At 38.6% G+C, this 24,726-nt stretch overlaps 1 protein-coding gene across 2 annotated transcripts in view; it reads left to right on the top strand.

Moving 5' to 3' along the window:
- Positions 1-482: 482 nt before the first annotated feature.
- The window catches only part of LOC121322059 (rho-related BTB domain-containing protein 1-like), a 33,872-nt gene continuing 9,628 nt past the window's right edge, over positions 483-24,726 (top strand). Inside the window, exons 1-5 of one of the 2 annotated variants that reach the window (XM_041261548.1) lie at positions 483-602; positions 2,118-2,209; positions 16,205-16,407; positions 17,362-17,465; positions 24,376-24,561. In XM_041261548.1, coding sequence (XP_041117482.1) covers positions 16,216-16,407; positions 17,362-17,465; positions 24,376-24,561 — 482 coding nt within the window. In that variant the 5' untranslated portion in view covers positions 483-602; positions 2,118-2,209; positions 16,205-16,215. Of the gene's footprint in view, positions 603-2,117; positions 2,210-10,768; positions 11,408-16,204; positions 16,408-17,361; positions 17,466-24,375; positions 24,562-24,726 lie in introns of those variants that run through there. The other variant, XM_041261549.1, reaches the window with a different exon arrangement.

Raw genomic sequence — 24,726 nt, 5'->3', positions numbered from 1 at the left:
TGGAGTGAGACTCACTCATTTTTGGTGTCAATTTTAGCACTCTGAAAATAAAGGAAATTGAGTATTCCCAAATCATTTTTTTTTATTTATTTGGTTTTTCTGACCTTTTCTATAAGCGAGTGTCAATCTACATTATATAAACTGAAATATTTTAACAAATAAGTAAATAAAAATAACCTACACATGCCATGTACTTTTGTTAAGTATTATAGTATATAGTATTATACTTCAACAAAAAGGTCTGGCATTGATTCAATCCTTAAAAAGTGCTTTAAGCTGGTACAGCATTTCTTTCCACAGTCCATCAAATACTATGCCTGCCAAAAAAATAAGGAGTGCTGTGCAGAGCTGCAGGATCAGCCCTCTGTGGGCCTTTCAGGGCTAACCTGCCCCTTCTGTCTGAAGTCACATGCGTGCAGGCACACCTCTACCGCAGCCTTAAAAAAAAAAAAAAAAAGAGTCCTGCTGGGAGGTACAGCTTAGTTAGTGCCTACACTGAAACTGAACTGAGACAGGCTGCTAACTAGCACTGAGACAGCTACAACTGCTTCAGGTCTGAGCAACACCCCACTTAAACTACTTACAAGTCATGTTTGATCCAGGTAGGAACATTTCAAGTGTTCTATAAAAAAAGTTTCAGGTGGTATGCACAAAAGAAAAGTAGAACTAGGCTGCTGTTCAGTGCAAATATTATAATAATGGCATTTGCTTTGCAACTGGTTGGTTTTACTTTAAGAGACAAACAATGGTTTACAATGCTGTTATCCAAATAGGTGATACAGTGATGACTGCACATGAATGCCAGTGTTTCCTTTCAAACTGCTCTGCTGCACATGTACAGAGTCCTCTGTTATTCTTTGTCATGTCAGCATTGCTGATTTGTGTTGTTGTCTACATGTGTATTAAGGATGAAGGAAAAACAGAATTGTGCTGAACCCAGAATTTGCAATGCCACTTATAAGGGACAGATATCGGATTTTATTACCAAATGAATGACTGCATCCATTATCCACAGAAACACATTTAAGTGGCTGTATTAAGTTAATGCATTATCAACATTCTTGTGTACTAGTCTGGTATAGTCATATTCGCTGTGTTAAATCCTGAGGGGCTGAACCTTGCTAAGGACCTTATTTTTTAAGTGTATCATAATGTCAGGTGATAAAGAGGCAGTCTATCCCTGACTGTCAGTGTGTCACACTTACATTTAACATATCTAGAGATCCATTTGTTCAATTGTGATGTCATTTTTTTAAGGGCATTCTTTTATTATAAATATCAGAATCTAAGGGTATATGGAGGCACCCTGTTTGTCTGTCTGCTTGTCAATCTTACATTCTTACAAGTACATACAGTGGATATAGGGCATAGTGATCAAAGGCTACTTTACCCTTTTTGTCACAATTTCCCTGAACGAATATTGGTCTCCTCTTCAAATACATGCCGTATGTATTTTTATGTGTAGTTCTACCTAAAAATATGATCTGTTTTCTAGGGGCAATCCCTAGTATTGAGACTGTCGTGGAAGGTTCATTCAGGGATCTTTTCCAAATCCTAATTCCAATAAGTTTTCAAAACTGGTTTGGTAACAAATACCTGTAAACTTTACGGAATGTAAAAATGAACAGAAATGGGTGGGAGAACGAACCACTTAATTTGTCAAAAATTCCAGTACATCTTATCCTGTGTCTAGATGTCATCGGCATAGTTCTAAAGTAAAAAATTAAAAAAATAAAAGCAATACTTAAAACTACTTAATAGTAGTTATAAGTATTATTGGGTGGGATGTTTCTTTTACCCCAGAAAAGGGAAAAGTGGTACAACATTCAACACTATTTCTGACCTGGTTGTCATAATTGCAGAAACCACGCTAAAGTTTTATTTATTTATTTATGTACTGCTTTGCATTACAAATACATTCTAAAGAACGAATTGATCTTGCCAGGACTTGCAGGCTTGTGTGCTTCACTGATGTGAAGAAATGAAACCCAAGCCACTTAAATCCTGTTTCTGGACACTATTATCAAATAATAAAGGCACAGCATTGTTCCTGAGCTTTACATCAACTTTTATAACCGTGGTGTGAGTTACACCAGCCCTGTTCATTTTCTTTACAGGCTAGTCATGAGGAAGAACATGAGTCTTTCACTATAAACCAGAAGGCTTTTCATCAGTGGTTAAAATTGATGGGTCATTTTGCATTTGTTGGGTGAGTAGTGCATCTCTAAATACTGTATTGAACTCAGTTTTTATTAATGTTGGTTTAGACAATTATATGACTTCATGGTTCAAAGAAAAATATTGTATGTACCATCAAATTAGATTATATTTGGTCCACCTGGACCAATTTTCATAGAAATGTGGAGCATTAGACTATAATTGATTATGAAAGTCAGTGTCCACATACAAAATTGGTTTATTATCCAAAACAAAAGTAACATCATCTGTAACTAGTGTGGCCTAGTAACTTAAAGGATTGATGAAAAAAGAAAACGTTTTTAATTGTGCAACATTCCAGCACGTAGTCCTGGAACACATTCTCTTACCTCTTTTTAGTCGGATTTTAAGTGTGACGTTATTTGTTAACATAAGGGAAACATTTTATTGCTCACTGATTAGACGAAAGCCGAACTAAGGCACATATGTTAGTGACAAAGTAAAAGCTAAAATCCTGCAGATGCAGGTCAAATCCTGTACAGTAAATATGCAGAAATGCATGCTGACTAGAGCAGCTGTCCTGCATCCATGCTCAGTGGTACACTCCGATTACACTGCAATATAAAATAATTCTCTAAAATAGTCTCACATTCTAGTTTTAACCTTCAGTTCACTCTTCTTTATCAGAAAGCAGAACTTCAAGGTTATTTTGGCTGTTAAGTACACAAGCTTCCGCCCCTTTTGAAAACACAACATCACTCATTCAGCCCCTCAGATATGCTATAACTGATAGCACGTTATATGACTCCTTTAAGCTCTCTGTCGCATTCATTCACATGTAACAATATCATGACTGGGATGACTGTTTCCAATTGTGCTTCAGGCTTGATCTAAGGAATGTAAGGAATCCAAATGTAGCATTTAATATAGGGTTAAACCTACTTTCTTCTCCTTACATTGTAATTGTTATTTAAACAGAATATAATCGTTCGTGGAATGCTGTGTTTATTTCACTCCTGAGGATGGCTGTAGACGTTGAAAGACATAAAAGATTAACTAAAATCCCATTTATGCATCTTTAGTAACATGAAATAAAGTCTTCATACCGTGGCAGCCTGCATCAGTAAATCACACTCCACAGGACCATAACTTTGGCTATTTAAAGTGTTTGGAATAAACTGCCTGTGGCAGTGTACCCCTCCCCTGTGTGTATTTTGTGTTTTATGTTGTCTGTTATATGTGTTACTGTAGTGGTGCACGGAGTACGGGATATGTAGCACAGGTGATGTAAAAAGTATATTTGTATTTAGGCATGCGGATTGCTTCACACTTCACACTTCACATGCAGATTAAAGTGGGTATTTGTATGGGGGCACGGGGAGTGCACAATGTAGTTCACAAGCAGACTGTATCGTGATTCAATTGAATGACTGATTAGCAATCGAGTCTTGGTACAGCTGCATAAAAAAGTGAGTGTTTGATGCACACGGGGTTGGGTGTTCAGAGAGGACAGAGGAGAGAAGAGAGGAGAAATAAATAACAATTACTATTCGTGCTGGCTTAATACCAGCACGATACTTGTTGTATTTAGTGTTTAGTTTTTTCTGTCTATTTTTGGCCTGTTTGTTTTGGAAAAATGTTTTGTTTTGTTTAAATCATATATTTACAATAAACCGGCACAACAGTGCAATTCACTCACCAGTCCTGTCTATCTACTTCCTGGCCTGACATCAACACCAGCCAGCCTGTTCATACTGCCCTTGAGTTTTTTTTTTTTTATCATGTACATTTGCCTTCAGGGCTACTTGCTAAACAGCAGAGATGGACATTTGAGCCAAATTTCACACACATGACCTTTTTTTAAAGGGATCCATCACTACTGTATATCAAGATGCATGTAAAGCCATTTGTCTATTGAAATTCACTATCAAACACTCTACTACAATGGTACACCTGCCATAACACTGTCAATGTGGCATATGTTCACCATAGAAAGCCAGCACTGCACTCTTAATATTCAATTCAGCAAAAGTATGTACTACAGCATGTCTATTTAAAGTAAATTATTCCCTGACAAATGTAGTTATCTAGTTACCACATTAACAGCAATTAAAATTAATTCAGATTCTTATTACAAGTTACTTAATAAAGTAATTTTGCTTGGTTGTAACAGTATTTGTATTGCTGCTTGCAATGGTGCAAATATCACTGTGTCTTTCTGTGCTCCCAGCATTCTACTTGCTAAACAGGGAGAGCTGAAGAATTCTGAATGAAACTATAGGAGCGAGGGGGAAAAAAAACCCGTCTCGATGTTCACCTGCAGTGTCCAGTTTATTTGGTTTGTTTTTTTACATGTGGTCTACCACCTGGTTTCCAGCAATGATTTATATTTACCTTGCCTACCTATTACACGGTACACTGTGTTTCTGTCTTTTCAAACAGATTTTTAAATGTTAGATGTGCCTGTGTCATTTTTTAGTAGACATATTAAAATTGTCAGAGGGGGGGAAACAGACTAGCTACACCAATCACAAATTCGTTCTGTAACCAGTGGAGAATAGCTATTGACGTCATGGCACTGGAAAAAAAAAAACTGTATCCCTAGAGCCGAAACCAAATGCTGAGCTATGTGTCCTTATGATCTCAACAAAAGAGAAACAACAAACTGCTTGCAGGCAGCATTCAGCACACAATGACTGTTGATGAAAGATCGTCACTGTTTTTTTTCCCCTACTGGCATATTTATTTACACAGGCTTTGGTACATGTAGGAGTCACGCGTATTAAATGTAATGGTGGCTTGGAGTGCCAGGACATCAGAAAATTCCTTGAATTCTGTCCCTCCACTCATAATGCTATTATGGTTGTATCAGTTACCACTATATTAGTAAATTGATAATCTCAGTGACACGAACAAGATTCAGGTTGTTACCCTACGTACTAATATTCATTTAAATACACTAAATTATGGGGGCGAGTGGCACATCCATAAAAGCGCTCTGCGTGAGAGCAGGATACGTAATGCGTGAGAGCAGGATGAATAATAATTGGCCATTTCAAATTGGGAGAAAATAAAAATAATTGGCAATGACTAAATTTATAAAAAAATAAAAAATACAGTATATTAGAGTACATTAAAGACAGTAAATAAAAGTTTCCTTTCTCTAGCTATATTACATTATATTTGCCATTACAAGTACAGTTCTGAAGCTCCTCTGATACATATTTAATAAAGAGATTTCTTAATGCATTTAACGAATCAAAACTATTAATTGTTTAACAAAGCTTCAGGCTTTATTAAACAATGACACCACCATGTGAATGAGCATGCAATTGTGGTCACAGAAAGGGCAGATCAGATCCCAGTGCTGAGGCTCAAGAAGGCTGGCACCATATGCCACATTACTAGAATTAGCCAGCAATTTGATCACATCCCGGAATACTTCATTTATCTGACAGCAGCAAGGTTAAAAAGTCACCGCGTTTCGAACACATTGCTGCTGGAGATGAAATAGTGATACTGGATGTAGCTTCAGATTTCAAATATATAGTTGTAAGAACCAGTGAACCTTATGGAAGTGGTGTTGTGTGCAGGTTCTGTGTATTGACAGCAATACAAAAATAAGTGATTCACTGGGTGGTGCTTACACCTAATTTGACACTGCTTATCTAGCCTGTTCAATGAGGGTGAAAAACTTGAGAGTAAATGAAAAATCTAATTAAACACAATATTTGACTAAAGTATCAATCAGAATGACTGAAATAGACTGTAAAATAAAAGAACCTTGGAAGCTACCTCTTCTTTGTTATTATATAATTAAAAGGTCATGGTATGTTTTGTTTTTGCTCATGTGACGTTTCTTTAAAGAATCTCATATTACTATTGTGCATCACCAAAAAAAGGTACTGTTCACAATAGCAGCATAGGGTTTGACAGAGTTTGTTCAGCAAGAAAGCACACAAACAACCAAAAGCAAACAATAAAATGCCCTGCAGGACTTTTATAGCTATGAAAATAAGTAACTGCTTCTGTGTTCCAGAGTTGCCCTTTCAGCTCAAGTACTGGGAAAACCCAAATGGGGTCCAGTACGCTTCACTTGGCTGGTCCAGCACCATGGACAGCAACCACAGAGAGCATTTGCTTTGTCATTTTCAGCACCACTCGCTGGATGCTTTAGTGTAACAACATATCGTCTGTATCAGGCAGCTTGCTTGCTGAAAAGATTAAGGAGCTCCCTACAACACAGCTTGATGTGTTGCACACTACTTGCTTGTGGAATGAGGAAAACCAATCTAGCTACATGTCCCTCCACCAAACAAAGACAAAAATGACACAGGGCCTTCCCTGCCACAACTATACTCAGCAGTTTCAGAGAAATTCAAATAAATAATTGTGTAAATACAGGTTTTTTTTTTAAAGAAACCCAAAGGTCTTTTGAGATAGGACTTTTGAGTTACATAAATACCTTGCCATCGATTGAGCCTTGACCTGATATTTAAGACATTGCTTTTCAGGCTGTAGTGTGTGATTTGCACTGTGATATCATCTACATTTTAATACCATGTACAATCTTACCAGTTTGATATATTATTATATTGCTTTGTGCTTGTCTGGAGAATCCTAAGTGCTGGCACTGCTGATCAACTTTCTTCATTCCATTCAAATCACATGACTTGCACTCTGTCTATGTAAATGTAGAATAGGTAAGGCAAACAGCATTCAAAGGTCACATTGGAACATGATTCGAATGAGGAAGGCTGTTCAATGCCGGTATTTAGGATCTTCAACTCAAGTTCAAAGACAGGTAAAGGCAGAGAAAAACAGGTCAGTCACGATAAAGAACTCTGATGTGAGGACACATTTAATCTTCTCATGCCTTTAAAGTGACAGATGCGTATTTAAGATATCCACTGGCCTACAGCAGGCTTGACTGCTGATGATTCTTTGCATGGCTGCCTTGAGATAAGCAGGGTGTCTAGTGTTTTACATCATGAACACACCAGTGATATGAGAAAATTACTTGAGAGTGTGCTTGTTTACAGATGAAACTGTGGCGCAACCTGTCACACTGAATTCCACAGCTCGGTTACTTCCCAGCTAGTTATTTCCATTGAGTTTCCTTTTGGATTTTCCTAAAAATAGAAATATAAAATAATTATGTTGTACTTGGCAGCATTTTTATGTGTTGCCAAGGCAGTTGTCTGGATTTGTTTTATTGTATGCTGCCTGTTTTGTTTTGTTTTTTAATAGAATTAAAGCATTTACAACAGCAAGACCAGCCAGTCTTGATTCAGTATACTCCTCTGATAGAAATATATTTCTTTACCTTTACATTGTTCTACTAACTGTGTCCCTGAGTGCCTCAGCTGGTACAAGCATAACGGCATAGTGGGCAGGGTGAGTCATACACTCAGATATGCATGCTGTCTGGAGATTTCACTGGGAGCGTTGTATTGGCTATAGTGTTCCTGTGGGTTCAGGAGGCAAAATCTGTAGGGTTTATTTATTCTTTAGGGACTTTTTTTTATAATATCTGCATGTTCCAAATTAATCTGTAGCTCTAAAATATCTAAGGGGTAAGGCAATGATAATGCTCCTAAGCAATGACAAGTTGTAGGAAAAGGGAATTAAAAAAATCACTCCTTTAAACCAGCCTTAGGGTGTAAATGATGTAATTTTCTAATTTCCATTATAACTACATACAGTACAGGTTGCATTATCTGAACTCCTCTTTATCCAATCTAAACTGTGCCCCCCAACATTTTCTACCAATTGCTGTTATGATCATGCTTTCATAGACTTAGTATAGGTGCTGTGTGAGATACATACTCAAGGCAATAGCACCCAGAAAGCCACTCTGAACTCTGATGAGGTTGATATCAGCTTGCACATCACCCCATACTGTATTGTCTATATAGACAGATATGTAAAACAACATGCATTTGGTGCTTGTGTAAATTTAGATTGTAATTCTAATAAAAGGTGAGGGCCAGCTTATAAAGATTTACCACAGAAATGCTGCAGTTTTCCCATGCTTTTTCCCCATGTGCATTTACCACGGCTGGTGATGTTTTCTAATATGCCCCACCATACCACTCTGTGCTTAACAATGCGCGCCATGCTTTGGTTGTGCTGCCTTACACTTTGCTGTAGAGGTCTGCTCGGCTTGAATTTTAAACCCGACCGGAAACCGACCCGTGCCAGAGCAAGCACATCTTTTTTTGGACCCGACCCAACTCAATTCAGAGATCACAAATTCTTAAAACTACGATGCGTGAGATTATCTCAACACTACATAAATGACGTCATAGTTAATATAAACTGCCCACACCCTAATAAACAACGATTGCCAGCAAACGGGACTGTCCGTAAACACACACAACCGATAAATAAATAAGCAAACTAGTAAGGTTTTGACATCGTGTAATACACAACCAGCTGCACTATTCACTTTCTATATTTACCAAACGTAGTATGTGCACACCAATGTGGTTAATCAAAAAGTCCACGTACGACTATAAGTGGCAATAGGCATTGTAGTATTTTAATTTAAAATTGTATTGCAAACATGTTGTCGTCTCGAGTTTTCATGACAGCGAGGTCAATTGTGTTGTAGGGATTTTATGTTTTATGTATTCAAAATAATGAATACAATTTTATTCATGTATTTATTATTTAAAAGCCCAATAGATGCCGCTTAACTTTGCAACGGTGTCTTACCCACCTAACTGTTCTTCTTTTCTTTGTGCTCATTGCTGTCAACAACACGAGTTCCCAATTTTAAAGAAATGCGATTGCAGTTGTTCTCTCCTCTCCGCTCTCTTGAGGAGATCAGTAGGCGGGCACTGCGTGTCTTAAAACGCATTTGACTGGCTATTGTTAGGCAGCACACTGCTTCTCTTAACCAATGGGATTTCAGTGCCATACAAACTGATATATTTAGAGCTGGTGATTGACACCTCTGCAGCAGTGTACTTTCTCGGTGTCCTGAAGCTAAATGAGTGTTTTGCGCTTGCAGCTAAGGTACGTTCTTGTGTAAAATCTAATGACAATTCGTAACACTACATAACCTGACCCGACCCGAACATGTTTGTATTAAAACGACATTTGCCGGGTTGCAGGGCTCAACTTTGCCGTGCTTTTACTATGGGAAACTTTTATAAGGCGATCCCCTCACAGCTCCGCAAGTGAACGCAGCAGGGCCTTTCATAAACTGGCATTGTGTTGTGTGCAGCTTTTATTAAATTAATTTCACTTGTGACCTCAGCCGGATAAACACATCACGTGAATGCACATCAACCACGGCCCCTTTTAATGATGCACATCAACCACACCCCTTTAGAACCATCTACCGTTAAGTGCCTAGCTGCAGTTTAAATAACGATGTTGTGTTCTGACAAATAATTACATGCTCTTTAATCTCTCTAATGAACCTCATTCCCAGGAACAAAATGTAACAAACCAGAGTGCAAGGTCCTGGCACGTTTACAAGGGCATCTTTTGGGATTTCTTGCAGACAGTGCATCAGATGGTAAGCACAGTGGGTCTACTGCTCATCTGTTGTGAGATGCAAATCAAAATTAGTTCACTTGTTTGTAATGTGCATGCCTGTTTGCACCGATTCGACATGTTGATCAGTCTGCAAAATGTATAAATTGTTCTTTAGGGCTACGTGACCATGTCTCACTGATCATTGACTAATTCCTTCGAGCCAATCAGTAGCAAAGTCTCCCACAATAGTCCACAGGCATTACTTTTTACCATATGTCATCCGCTGTTTTGCCCATCATGACTGCAACTGATTTGGAACAGGTAGATGCAGCCTGTATATACTGTATTGTCTATAACTGGCATAAAATTATTCCGTCCAGTAATGATTCCCAGTCTACATATGGCATTTTCTTTATTGACAAGAGTATATGTAATAGTCGAGTTTAGTTTGATATGAAAATGATAGCTTAGTCTTATGAACATACTATATTGCAGCCGGCTCTTTTGTACAGCGGTATCGGCGCTATACTTCAGTGAGAGAGGCCGCGGGTTCGCGCCCGCCCCCGCCTGTGTGTGGCGGGAACCGCAAACACTACAATATAATTAACGGAATTGTGTTGAAACATTCCATTTGTTAAGCAATGTTTATAAAATGACTGTTTTAGAGAGGGTTGGAGTTGTATTTTTTAATCCCTAAGAGAATGTATCAAAACACAGTCCTTAAAAACATTATTTAAACAGTTTGTTTTGTAAATGAATTGTGTTAATAACTGATTCCAAGGTACACGAAACAGCCTGGATAACGACACATACATAAAATAAAAACACATTGCATAGAATGATGTAGTTTACCAGCTAAAAGTCAGAGAGTGGCTGTGTCTGGTTGATTTAGTGCAATTATGTACCCTTTTTTTAAGTTGTCGCGACTGTGTAGCAGCAGGCTCTTGTAGTCACTGTTCTTTTCTAGGGGCGTGTGTTACATTGTTGTATCGTTGAACGTGACAAGACCACACCGCTAATGTCCATCCCACTGGCACACCATGCCGGAGTTGTTATTATGCATATCCTTACAGTGTTCACATACGCACATCCCATCCTCAGCAAAGGGGGAGGCACGTTGCAATTGGCGCGATAAGACATTTTCCCCTCCTGTGTCTGTTATCTTGGCGTCTAGCGATCAACAATACAAAACATGACCTATTAGAATGTTGTTTTGAAAAACTGGACAGTGTTTTTTTTTTTGTTTGTTTGTTTGTTTTTTGAAAGTCTGAGCCTTGCTTTATGCAGTCAGAGCAGCTCAACATCAGCCAGCTCCGATACAACGGTCTCGACCACCTTTTTCTCAATGAAATCTAATGCCCTGCTATAAATAGAACAGGGGTCGCTGACGTCACAATGCAAACTGCACACGCGCTTCCATGCGCTTTCTTTTTGTGTTTGCAGTTGATCATCTCGTGCAACATTTGGAGGAAAAGGGGGCAAACCGAATTTAGGAAAGGACTGGAATAACATTAGACATACACTATATTATCACGCTGGGAAATAGAAAAAAAGGATTGAACTTTTTTCACAAGCTGGGAAACAAAAACAATTACGAAATGATCTTGCAGCATTTGCCTAGTTAGCGCTGGGCGGTTTTGTTGTACAGTACGTGAACTGCAATACATTTTCATTGTATACAGTGCTCCTCTGAAGTCGATTTTGGTTTCACTGCTAGTTTCCAGAGATCAAACAAACTCCCCCTTCCCCTCAAAAGACGGTAGGTGCATTTGTCCTAATAACGAATATGCCGTACTTTGTCTTTATTACAAAAGAGTGGTGTTAGTGGGGTTGATTTTTAACTTTTTTATTTTTTGCTATAGTTTAATTAATCGTAATTGATTGCACTGTTCCTTGTTGTAATTATTGTTGTGTGTGTAGTTAGTGTTTTCTAAAGATGTTGGTGTGACCAAAGTGATTTCTAGTTTGCACATATTATGAATGAATTTAGCTTTCTGTCAAAAAACAAACAAACAAAAAAAAAAAAACTGTACAATATACCGGTACTCAAAACCAAAACAGTAGACCAATGTGTTTTTTTGTTTTGTTTTTTGTATTTTTGTATGTTGGCACATAATTATGTTATACTCAACAATGTAGGGATTTATTGATATGCGTTTTTACTTTTTATAATTCACTATATTATATTTTCGTTTGTGGAATTTGCTGTAATATACAAGAAGGGGTGCAGTTTTTTTTTTTAAAATGCCATTAAACAATCACCAGTAACTGTGATGTGATCGTTTTTCTGCTACGTTGTTATTGAAAGGCGCTCATTTGTATTGTTCACGCATTGCAATGCCTGCGAGCACCAGTCGTATTAAATGGAAAGTACACGATCTACATTACACAGTGTGCTATTTTGGACATTGGCTTATTCATGGGATGGGGATTCTGAATGGGAAACAATAGTCTTGAGGCTATTGATATCCCAAGATAATTTCAGATCCGGTAACATAATCTCACATTATTACAACATTATTGTTCATTATCACAGTGAAATTGATTACATGGCTTTACTTTGTTTTTGTTTTTTTTTCAATTTTTTTTTTTATGACTTCTATAAATTGTGATAAAACTAATTAGTAGACATGCTGTTCAAACAGAAGCGTTACGTTGAGAAAGAAGTCACTTATGTAAATCTACAAGGCAAGTTACCTATTTTATTGCATTAAACGGGAAGTTCATCAGAGCGTCTCACAAGAAGACTGAGAATAGCTCTGACATACAGATCCAGTTGTCATGTTTTTTTTAAACAGTAGATATATTCTATAGAACACGCCAGTGAAACCAACGTTCGCCTTCGTTATGTTTAAGTTTTGCAATGTTTACTCCAAATCGTGTTTGTGTGTTTTTCAACTAAAATCTAAATCATCACATTAAATTTGTATTTGTTTCAACTGGCTGTGGAGATTGATCTGAACCTGTACAGACACCTTGAGTTTCCAGGTGTGTTCGTCAGGTGGCAAGCAGGCCGGACTGTCTCCTTCCCTGCTTTGTTTGAGAAGTTAAGTATCTGCAGTCTGCACTTTACAGCAAGGAGAGAACTGAGACTTTGAATGCCTGTTGTTGTTATTTTGCCTAAATCAGGTTAAAATCAGTACTTGGGGGAACATGGGTTTTTGTTATGTTTGCATATTCCTTCAAAATTTAAACAAATATTTGAATATTAGCTGGAAAACAAAAGTAAAGAGTACCATATTACAAAGAAACCCAGCACCCTGTCATATTACACATTTAAAGGAAAGTAACACTTAATGCTGAAGCTGTGGTTTTTATTCCAGAAGACATTTCTGCATTGGTTTCCCTTTGCGTAAAGGAAGTACAGTCATTTCATTCTGTTATATGATAATATGAACATGGTCATTTTTGCCACCAAGCACCCGGTAGTTGTTCGAATATATTCAAATGTGTGTCCTAGCACTAGTTACAATAGCATATTTTAAACATAATCCTGGACTGCTTAAGAACACTGGGTTCAATCTGGAAGCCTGCAGTACATTTGCAGACATGTTTAGAGCTACATGTCATTTTCCTTTCACTTTCGTTGACTGTTGTCCCCATTACATAATCCAACCGATTTATTAGGCAATTAGACACCACTGCCAATCTGCTTCAATAAGGTGCCAAAGTAGTAAAAAGGCATGGGTACTGAGCAGCCTCATGCCCCCTGTCACCCTTTGAAACACATGGATGAAGTGCATGTCGTCTAGTTATCTGTCCAGTCAATTACTGGGGATCCCAGAATGCAAGGCTCCTGGTCCCCTTTTACTTCAGTTTAAGGTCTTGTGATTGTATTTTATAATTAAAATGAAAGCGAATGAGGTGGACATTTTGAAAGCGTTGGTTCTACTTCTAGAACCTTACCATTGTATTATTAGTTACAGTAAAGCTTTTCAATTGTGCTATTGTACTGTATCTTTTTCTATTTCACCAAAAATAGCATTTGTTACAGTAGTTTTATTTTCCGACCCTGTTTCTAGAAATAATTAACATGAGGTTTAATCCTGGGTTCAGTCACCCCACACAGAAATACAGAACAAATGTCGTAAAACATGTCAACAGGAATAAATCGGTGAAAACAAATGTACATGATAACAGCATGTGTAGGGCCCTGCTAAATTCACAGGAAATTTCACAGTTTCAGCTATTTAAATCTTACATTTCACGGTGGTATAACAAAGTATGAACATGTAGTTAAAAACGGTAAAGTATAAACATTGAAAGCCCTGAAGTTATTCAAAAGCAACTAACTAGCTGGCTAAAAAAGGAGAAACGCTAAGAGAATACAGCTGAAATCCAGAGGATCACTCTATGATTGTTCTGTTTCTGTATTGTTATTGTTTTAAATAAATAAGTAAATAAGTGTTCTGGTTTTAAACTTCATTGTCTCCAACAGTAAAAACTATTCTGAAATGCTGTTTTTCTTCATTCCCTATTTGCAGTGTAAATACCTGTGTATTTAGGCAGAGCTCTCTGCATCCACGAGGTTTGTTGGAATTGACACTCAGGCAACGCCAAGCTAGGGATGGGTCTGTAGCTGTACAATATATCCAGAGGCTGAAAAATATAAACTTGAAGTCTCTGAAATTACTGACATTTTAATTTATTTTTTTATCCTGATGTGCTTTTAATGTATTTTTCTGCTCATACTACTACTTGTTATATATTTGGCTTCCAGATTATTTTACATGGTCTGATACAGTAATGATTGTAGCACATTTTGATTTATTTTGGACACTCATTTTAAAATTTAGGTCTACTACTACCAGTTAAGATATGTAGCTCATACTAAACCCGCTATGGATGCCAGTATCTACCAGTAGAGCCCAGTTACTGGCTGTTGTCAAGTGTCAATCAATAAATCCTGTCCAGTTCATGATGAGCTTTCTTTTTAAATTGAAACAAGCTAACAATCGCATCAGGAACCTGTAACGGTACATACAACTTAATTGGATTTTAGTGCAGATTTTAGTAAAGCTGTGTGCTGTATCTGCTAGAAGTATGACCACTATGCCAGAGGACCTGTGCCATGGTCAGCGCTCATCACGGGATGGGGGGAGTTGCCACGCGAGCGCCAGCTCTTTTCATGGCTCCTGCAAGAGTCACGAGTTAGGGGTGGAGCGACAGCAGGGATAGCCACCAATGCAACCCTCGGAGAGGGAGGTGCTGTCTGTCCGACTGCCAGAGGGAGAGGGGCTGCTGCCGCAAGCACCAGCTCTTTTCAGGGCTCCTGCGAGTGGCACGAGTCGGGAGCGGAGCAAAGGTGGAAAGTGAGAGCAGGAACAGTCACCAGTACAATCGCTGGAGAGGGAGGTGCTGTCTGCTCAATTGCCGGAGGGAGAAGAGCCACTGCCGGCACAAACACCAGCCCTGTCAAGGGCTCCTGTAAGAGGCGTGAGCCAGGAGTGGAGTGAGAGTGGAGAATGGGAGCAGCGACTACTGCCAGTGCCGCTGCCTAACTGCCCACCCCAAGCACCAGGGGCCTCTGTGCCATTGCCAGTGGCGCTGATGTCGGCCGTGCTGCTGCCAGTAACACCGCCATGGCCAGACTGTCCACTGCAAGCGCCGGAGGTACCTGCACCGTTGACACTGTTAGCTGCATGTCCAGAGGAGCCAGCTTTTCCGCTGTCGGATTGCCATGTGCTGCTGCCAGCGGTGCCATGGTCAGCATTGCCGCTGCCAGCTTTTCCACCCTCCTGTGAGGGAGCCCCAATGGGGCAAAAGTTACTGAGGCTTAGGGGGTGGAAGGGGGGGTTAAACGGGCACCCCCTTGTAGAAGCCCAGGGTTCATCAGAGGGGTTAAATAGATGCCCCTGACCGAGGACGCAAGATCAACCCAGCAAGAGAAGGAGAGGAAACTGCCTTCATCACAACACTGCCCACCAACCCACCCACAAGAACTCGGAGGGGAAAAACAGGGGAGTGGGGTTGTGTTTCAGGGGGGGAGGTGGCAGATTACGGCCATGTGCTACATTGCGCCCTGCTGACTTTTTGGAGACACAAAGAGGCTAAGGTGGGGGCAATATAGCAATCAGTGCATTTATGTTTTGTACTGTATTCCTACTGAGTTTTTGTACAGTAATTCCTGCTGTGTTGTGTTCCCTTCCTGCGCTGTATTTCCCGCCGTTGCTGGTTAACCCTGTCTCTGTCTATTTGCAAACCTAGCCTTCTGTGTCTCCCCTGTGACTAGTTGTTGTTTGTCTGTCCCCATTGATCCTCGTGTACGACTGAGGACCAATGGAATGTGTGTAAGCTACATTATAAAAGGCACTGGGCCGCCAATTAGTTGTTGTTTTATAGAATGAATCCTGTAAATGATTCTTGTGTCACTGACCGAGCTGTGGACACTGGTTTGGGTGCTCGTGAGAGAGTGTCCAGCAGCACGTGTGTTCAATCAATAAAAAGGATTTGAAGAACAGTAACCAACATGTCTCCTCCGTTTTTTGCCTCCTTGCTGAAACGCTACAGTATGCAGTATAAATAAAGCTGTGCACTGAATCTTCTTTTTTAAAAGGGAACACGTCAATGGACAATAACATGGACTACGAAAGGCCAAACGTAGAAACCATCAAGTGCGTGGTAGTGGGAGACAATGCCGTTGGGAAGACTCGTCTCATCTGTGCACGGGCGTGCAACACCACCCTAACGCAGTACCAACTACTGGCAACACATGTACCTACAGTGTGGGCGATTGATCAGTACCGGGTTTGCCAAGAGGTAAGGACTAATGAACAGAAGTTTACAGGCGAGAGACATCCCCTCAAAACAAAGCACTTCGTCCTCAAAACAATGCACTTCATCCCCTTACCTACTACACATAGCCTACCTTTTCTTGAGTTCAGGTGTGTTCACATTAAAGTGTGGTTCATTTCCTATTGCCATTCTGACAATAGCATTTTTGAAAGGTTTTTGTTTTTTTTGTGTTTTTTTACAATTCCTTTCACTGGACCCCGAGTACACAAGCTGCTGTTCAGTTCTATCTGCCTGCCATAGATATGTGATAGCCAAATCATCCTTATAGAAGTTAGAGCCAGCGCCATTTAGTTATGTGCCAGTTGGGAACAAGTTTCCTTTTGTTTTGCAGGGAATAGACTGCCATGAACTAGATGATGCAGACACTTACCAATATAAAGACACTTTCAGTTTATCTTGCCTACATTACATCTGTAGCAGACGACTACTGTAGAACTGAAGAGTAGCCCTGGAAATCGGGTGAAAGCACTTTAAGGCAGAAAAACACAATCAAAAGTTAAGTTTTCTCGTTTTGCTTCCATGACCCACATAGACGTGCATATATATCTATATATATATATATATATATATATATATATATATATATATATATATATATATATATATTGTGTGTGTGTGTGTGTGTGTATATGGCAGCTGCCAGTGCATGGGAACGTATGCTTAGTTAACGCAATTTCTTCAAGGCTTCATTGAAAGATGCAACTTGTGTTCCTTGCTGAAACTAACATAAGGGAATGCAGACAAACCGGAAAGCCAACAAGGCACGTCGCACAGAAAGCCAAATTATGTTTTACAACCAAGATAATGTGGGATACTTGTGGAGGGACACCTTATTTCACCTCTTAATTTTCATTTTGGTTGATTTATAGATTTGCGTTTTTTTTAATACATTTTTTTTCCCTTGTTCTCCTATTTTAGGTTCTAGAACGCTCTCGTGATGTAGTTGATGAAGTGAGTGTCTCACTAAGGCTATGGGATACCTTTGGTGATCACCATAAGGACAGACGCTTTGCATATGGAAGGTAAAAAGGCATATACTGCATTCTGCTTATGTCATCTTAATGCTAGAGCCCCTTGCTGAGGCAAATGATACCAAAGGCACATTATTGTGTTTAGTGCAATTACAATTGTAGGTGTCAACTACAGGTCTTGTTATGGGGCCTCCACCTGCTAAGTGGCAATGCTGTGCTGTGAATGTTAGTAAAGTGTTTCCTTCTTTAAAACTACCCTGTAATGAAACCTAACCTGTGTATTAGCAAGTGTACACTGTATTGAGGATTGAACAGCTCTCTCTCTCTCATGATACCAATTGTTAAATGCAGTTAGCTTTCTAGTGGAAATGACCTGCATTCAGTAATAGCAAGAACAAGTAGGTTTTAATGAAGAAAGGGTCTGCATTGGAGAACTGTTGGAAAAGGTTACATAAAGCAATTGAACATGTATGGGGTTATTTGAGTTTTTTCTGTTTCAGACATTTCAAGCACTGTTGATTTATATTCCATGTAACTGACATAAATCTTGACGTATATATCTGCAGGACTGAATTGTTCTAGAGGACACAACAAAAGACTTGTGGAGTGATGCAATATATGTTGTGCCCTTAGGGGTGCTGTTGGAGACCATAGATGCATATCAAATGGACAATTGCCTATTTGCAGCTATATCAGCTCTTTCACTTGACTTGAAATCGCTTGGTCAGGTTATTTAATGATCTGGCCTTAAATAGCACTGTGGGCATGTTTTTTTTTTTTTTTTTAATTTTGTGTTTGTTACTCATGCCATGTTATGTGCCAGTACCATAATTTAGTCCACTATGCCAACTTGATTAGCCAGAGCATATGTGGCTATACCCCTGCAAATATACTCTGTATGCCCATCCATGTATGCTAATGTGGCATTTGGAGGCATTATGTTCCAAAGTAACATATTTAAGTGTTAGTTCTACGTTTTGTTGTTCGGATGTTCTAGCTGATGAACGACTGGATTTGGTTTGAAAACACCTTGATACACCTTCATTATGGTGGGGAAATGAAACATAAACAGTTGGTTCTGGTGCTCCAGATTGTTGGGGAAGGACATTTTGCAGGGACTGGTTCTCCTTGCTGTGCTGTAGCGGCCCCTACGCAGCATCACAAGCAGGAGATTTGAAATCTGAATGGGAATCTTTTGCAGTTTCTGTGGTTTCCACGGCTTATAAAATAAATCCAATTACACATTTGTCCCAAAGTTTCCCTCATTCATATGTAGAAATGCCAGACTAAACACACACCAGAGGTAATAGCATGTGTTCGCTAGGAATTCATACCTTACTCCAGTAGAGCAAAATATAAATGTAGTGATTTTGAGTTGATTTTGTAGCTTTAAAATAAACTGTTCTTCTTTGTCCATTCAAATGGTATCTACTGAAATGGCAAGTCTACAGGACAATTAAGCAATTAATAACGGACTGGGAGATGCACTTTGCTGTCGAGTCTGGGGAGATTTCCAATATCAAGCTTATTGCTTGAAGGGCTAAAAGCTAATGCAGTCTTTTTGTAAGTCGTACCTTGATCAAATCAAATGCAGGGCTATGCTCTGTGCTTCTCAGATTTCTTGTAAAGAGCACAGTTTATAGGAAATCAGCATTTGATTTTTGAATGTAATATGATTTTATGTGGAAACGTTCTGAGAAGGTAGTTGCATTACATTTGCTTTTTATTTATTTATTTGTTGTTTTACTGTTACCTTTTTTTATGGTGTTTCCAGTCGTTCATAGTAGTTATTGAAATTATTCAAATCCATGGTGACGGAAGGTTTGAGGGGACAAAGCTTCCTCCCTGCTATTGTTAGTGTTCCCATTTAAACACAATTCAAGTGTTTAACATTTAAAATAATAGTCAAAACATGAAAAATCACGGATATGCAGTTCTAGTGCCTTAATTGAGTTAATTAAAAAGCCATACAGTGTTTCATTTTCGTATTTCATAAATACCGATGTGAAGCGGCAGAAACGTGAAATAAGTAGTATTATTGATTTAATGGCAATTTTTTATATGTGTAGAAGTACAACTATTTTACAATAAATCACAAAAATGCGCTCACAGTTTTTCAGATACTGCTAAGCATAGTCTATACAGCACTGACAGACATATCTATTTTTAAAAACTGGGCACACCTTTCTTTTTGCTTGAATTCCTGCTGTACTGTGGTCTGTACAGATCACATGTGACCATTCCCCAGCATCGTGAGATCTGAGATGTTTACGTGACAGCAGTAGCGGGAAGCACGTTAGTCTATTTGTGTAAGTTGCAATTAGGTGCTAAAATGTATTTGCGAAATTAAGTAATTACAAATATTTAGACTACGTGTGTTAAGTGCTGATCATGCTGTTTTGTTCAGTTACTTGTTCACAGTGTGTTCATAAAGTTTGTTTTAAAGTGGTCAGTCTGTATCCAGTTGTTTGATTTCTACAACTTGTCATTCAAACCGGAGATTAGTTGCTATTTCTGTTGGGCTTACTGTATTGCCACTGACCATGACAGACGAGAGAAGCTTTGCAGTGATTTGACCCCAGCTGCATAACCGCCATACTGGTGGTCAGAACAACCATGACGGCTAATGCAAAAACGGGATCTTCCACAGAAAAATAGAATGAATTTGCAACCACTGAGCACACTTCTCACCTCCAGCCACAGGAATTAGAAAGATATAATAAGTACCAGATACTTGGAATTTGTGACCCTTACTGTGTACCCCGGTGTGTTTTACTACCTTGAAAGACAGCGATTAAACTAGTTTCTTTTTTCCTTTTTAAGAAAACTTTCCTTGTATATTAATATTGGTAATGTCCATTTTCAATAATTTGTTTAAAAATATGGTACAAAAAGAAATACTGTATGTAATTCATATGTTTGTATGTAACTGTGACAAAGTGGCTGAGTGGGAGCAGGTGCAGGAGTGATGCAGTGTGTAAAAGAAGTAGACGGAGATCATTGTAATCCGGTTTGGAAATGTTTTTTTATTGGAGTTTTTCAGGTCTGGCGACCAAACAATAATTCCACGGCAATACACACCAAGGTGTACAGCACGGGGTATATAACACAAGGAAAGACCGCCCCAAATAATAAACAGTATCCGCCCACAATAATACAAACATGGTCACCAGTCCTGGGTGCATGTAATAGTGCTCGTGGTGGGCGATACAAGTTGCTATTTGTGACAATGGTGAAGTGCTGTCCAATTTAGTGCTGGCCCTTGGCGACAGCTCCGGAACTGTGTTAGCTGCCTAACATACAAGACGAGACCATTACAAACAAACGCAACACTCTAAGTTTCTGGTTACTTTGGTTTAGTCTTTCTCTGTTCTGTCCACAACAAACCAATGAGAAGGAACAGATTACGATTCTCTGTTCCCTTTTATGCTGTCACATTATCACCCTTGGTAAACGAGTGCAACCGACTCTCCAATCTGCGGCTGCCACGTTGTTTTCCTTCTGGTTCAATGCGTTCTTGCAACAGAGTCTCGCCGCCTTCCAGGCTGGCCGACTTCCCGACCCTGGGTAAGAACTGTCAGACCAGCCCGTCCAAAGAACTCTGTTCTTGCTGCTTAGCGCCCTCACAGGTCAGGAGGGAAATTTACAACTAAGAATCATTGTATTTCCGTCACAGTAACATTTAACATATTTCGTTAAATTGCAATTAAAACTAGAATATCATAACATTGTATTGGGATTTTTAAAAAAAAACTTTTGTTCTACAAAGCGTCAATAACTGGAATGTGTAGATTTTTTTTTTTTGTTCCTGTAAAATCAACTTCAGCGAGTGACAGCTAAGACTGTACTAAATAACTATGCTGTGGAAAAATTAGCACAGCATTAACAATGTGTTAAGGTACGTGCATAATGATTTCTGTTCAGTTTAAGTAGCCTAAAATTGCATGTAGATGAGTGCAGTTTTTATTGTTTATGCATTTAAATATGTTACAAACTGATGGTTCCGGTATTTTATAAAGTTCAGTAAAATAATGAATGTAGCATAATGCATTCTGTTAACGGTAAAGTAATATTTTATGTCAGGACTGGGAAATCACCAAGGTTAAAAACTTGTCAGGTTAAAGAAAATCTCTCATCCATTTTTTAATATACATATATACTTGGGGGGGGGGGGGGGGGGGGGGTGAAAAGATATTTCCATCCACCCCCCCACCCCAACGGGGACAGGTGGCAACCCTAAATGTAGGCCCCTATAGATCAGACAAAGTGACTGTTAGTAAGAGCCATACAAACGTGTGAAAGGAATTATGACATTCCTACACAAGATGTCAAAGGACCAGAACAAAGTCGACATAATACACAGACTTGTTGTTGAGGCACTGAGCCTGCTTGGATAGTAGCCAAAGAGACCAAGCACATTAATGACTTTCAGCATGTACGAAACAAAGGCTAATTCAATTACTGTGCATTTGTCTCTTTGGTTAGGATCACCTGACCTGTCCAAATGTTTTCCTCAGAGTGGAACCTCTTGTTCTTGTTCTTTCTCTAGAGATACCAAGTTTGCTTGTTGCTTGCAAAGGCTGCTGGGAGATAGGCCCCCAGATTTCACAAGAGCTTTTAGAACTTCCTATCAGCAACTCAATATAATACCAAAACATATAATAATATAAAACATAATACCTCGCAGTACAGAAAGTACAAGATGACACTGTACAGTTATCCACGGCAGCCAATTACCTATTTCTTTATTTGTTTACAATTATTAATTCTTTCTCCTATACAGTGTTCCCTTGTTTTATCATTTTCAATGTTGGTTAATTCACTGTCAACAATAATTTGTATGTGTACTATACATACTCTGTAAGAACTATTCATTGGATACAGTAATTCATTATTTTTCTGTTGTGTACCAGTAATGCTTTAAAAAGAACCTTCACTCCAATTCAAATGTCGTGGAGCTGAAGCTGTTTTGGCTGTGTCCTTGGACCAGTCTTCTTAATTTGTCATTCAGTGAATTATTGTTTTTAGATTATTTTTTTTTTTTTCAATACTTGCTAAAAATAAAGGCAGTGTTCCATCTCTGCACTGGCAATAAGAGGATTCTGGCATGTGACTCCGGTTTAGAGGTTTATTGGAAGCTTGCCTGAGACGCACAGACATTAATATCCCAGCTGTTGAACCTATGCCCAGACTGCAGCGAGAGAAATGTGTGTCAAAAAATCTAAAGGAAATAAGCTGCCCTGAAGGAACGACTTAGTTAAGTGTGGATCAGGGTTCATCCCACTAAATACAGAATCTGCGGCCTGTACATGACTGTGCCCCTGATGCACACAGCAGCAAGTTGTCAATGGCTTCATCAGAATATTTCATCAGCAACCAGCTTCCCATTTGTTTATTGGAGCTAATAATCGATTAACACATTATTATTCAAAAGCACAAAACAAATGTCTTCAATTACAACAGAGAGCATGCATATGCATTTAGTTATACATGGTAATATCATACTTGGATTGAGAAAACTACTGCAACCACTCATTCTGTTATTAAAGAAATTTGACATGTTCATTAAATGCTGACATTTCTCATCACAAAGGAGTCGGGACACACGCTATTTATTTCACATTGACCTTTCACTTACAGCATCCTGAGCGCTACAGTCTGTATTGGGCTGTGAGTTGAAAAGCCTGAACTGTCCTAGTGTACATGGATTGCACTGTAAAAGTCTATAGTTTGCATAGTTTCTAATACATGTTGCATCTCCAAAGCAATACTGCTCCACACATTAAAAACAAAGAGGGGAACCCAAAAATAATTTACTGTAAGTTTCAAAGCATCCAAAGTTCTAGATATGTTCAATTGTGTTAAAAGAATAAAATATATATTTAATTGTTTCCAGTAAAGTACTTTAAATTCCCAACATAACTCAAAGAAGGAAAAAAAGGTCTACAATATAAATAATTATAAATGATTGAACAAGTGTTAAAGGACGTTCATCTTATGAAACTTTTGACATGGAAGAGGTATAGCTGTATATTAAAAAATGGATTGGAGATTTTCTTTAATCTGAAAAATACATAAATACAGTATTCTTATGTATCCTAATTTGAAGGATTTGTTAATAAAGGCCAATTATTTATAGTTATTAGTGCTAGGACAAATATCTGAATATTCAAACAAATATTTTTTGACATTCGGATACAAAAATCATTGTACTGTACCTGTTTTTGTTTGTAGGGTTCCAATGATCTAAATACAAGACATGGCAAATGAAAGGAACTAAGTTCAATAGTCTTGGTCCTTTCATGACTAATGTGCTTTATGCATTATTTTTATTTTAGTCTGATTGCAAATGAATTATAATATTTGTGTGACGTGGTAGTAGCCTATGCTTTGTTACAAAAACAACCAAGTGCCCATACATTGCTTTTAGTGTTTGTGTGGTGGGAACGTATCTCGGCATAATCGGTGTTCAGTACTAACCTTGCTCAGAGAGGTTTTGAAGGATATACCAGTGGTATGTCATTTTAATATCTTGTTATGTGTGTTCTCATTACAGATATCTATGTTATGTGTGTTCTAATAGCATATATAATATATATCGTATATATATATAATATATATATATATATATATATATATATATATATATATATATATATATATATATTACCAAAAACGTAAATGGTGATCTAAGCAGAAACAAAAACACAAAACACATATAATGTCATATTAAACAGGTAAGAAATTCAGTATTAATAAATTTGTAGATATCCCTTTAAAATAATACTGAATATCACCATGTTGGGTATGATGTAACATAGCAATGTCATTTTCCACATAACAAAGCTATTCAATTCAGAAAGACGTTTTCCATGGGTGGAATGTGCACCTTCGCCACAGACTTCTCTGTAAGCGGAGGACATTGCTAAGACTCAATGTTTGTTGCTTCACCCTTTTGCAGGTCTGATGTAGTGGTGCTATGCTTTTCCATTGCTAACCCTAATTCCTTGAATCACGTGAAGACCATGTGGCACCTAGAAATCAAGCACTTCTGCCCGCGGACGCCTGTTATTCTGGTTGGATGCCAGCTGGACCTGCGTTATGCTGATTTGGAGGCTGTCAATCGGGCTCGCCGGCCGTTAGCAAGGTAGGGTACAGCAGAAGGTTATGATTCTCCTATCAGGGGTTGGCAAGTGGCGGCCCACGGCCCAATGGCGGCCTATTTTGAGGTTTGACGGCGGCCCCTCTGAGTTTCTTTATCAATGTATTACATTTAAAAAAAACATTAATTAGATCCCCCGCCTTGGCACTT

This window comes from Polyodon spathula, chromosome 10 (genome assembly GCF_017654505.1).
Source record: "Polyodon spathula isolate WHYD16114869_AA chromosome 10, ASM1765450v1, whole genome shotgun sequence".
Classification (NCBI taxonomy): Eukaryota; Metazoa; Chordata; class Actinopteri; order Acipenseriformes; family Polyodontidae; genus Polyodon; species Polyodon spathula.
Note: the sequence above shows the minus strand (reverse complement) of the source record. Positions and strands in the feature narration are given on the sequence as shown.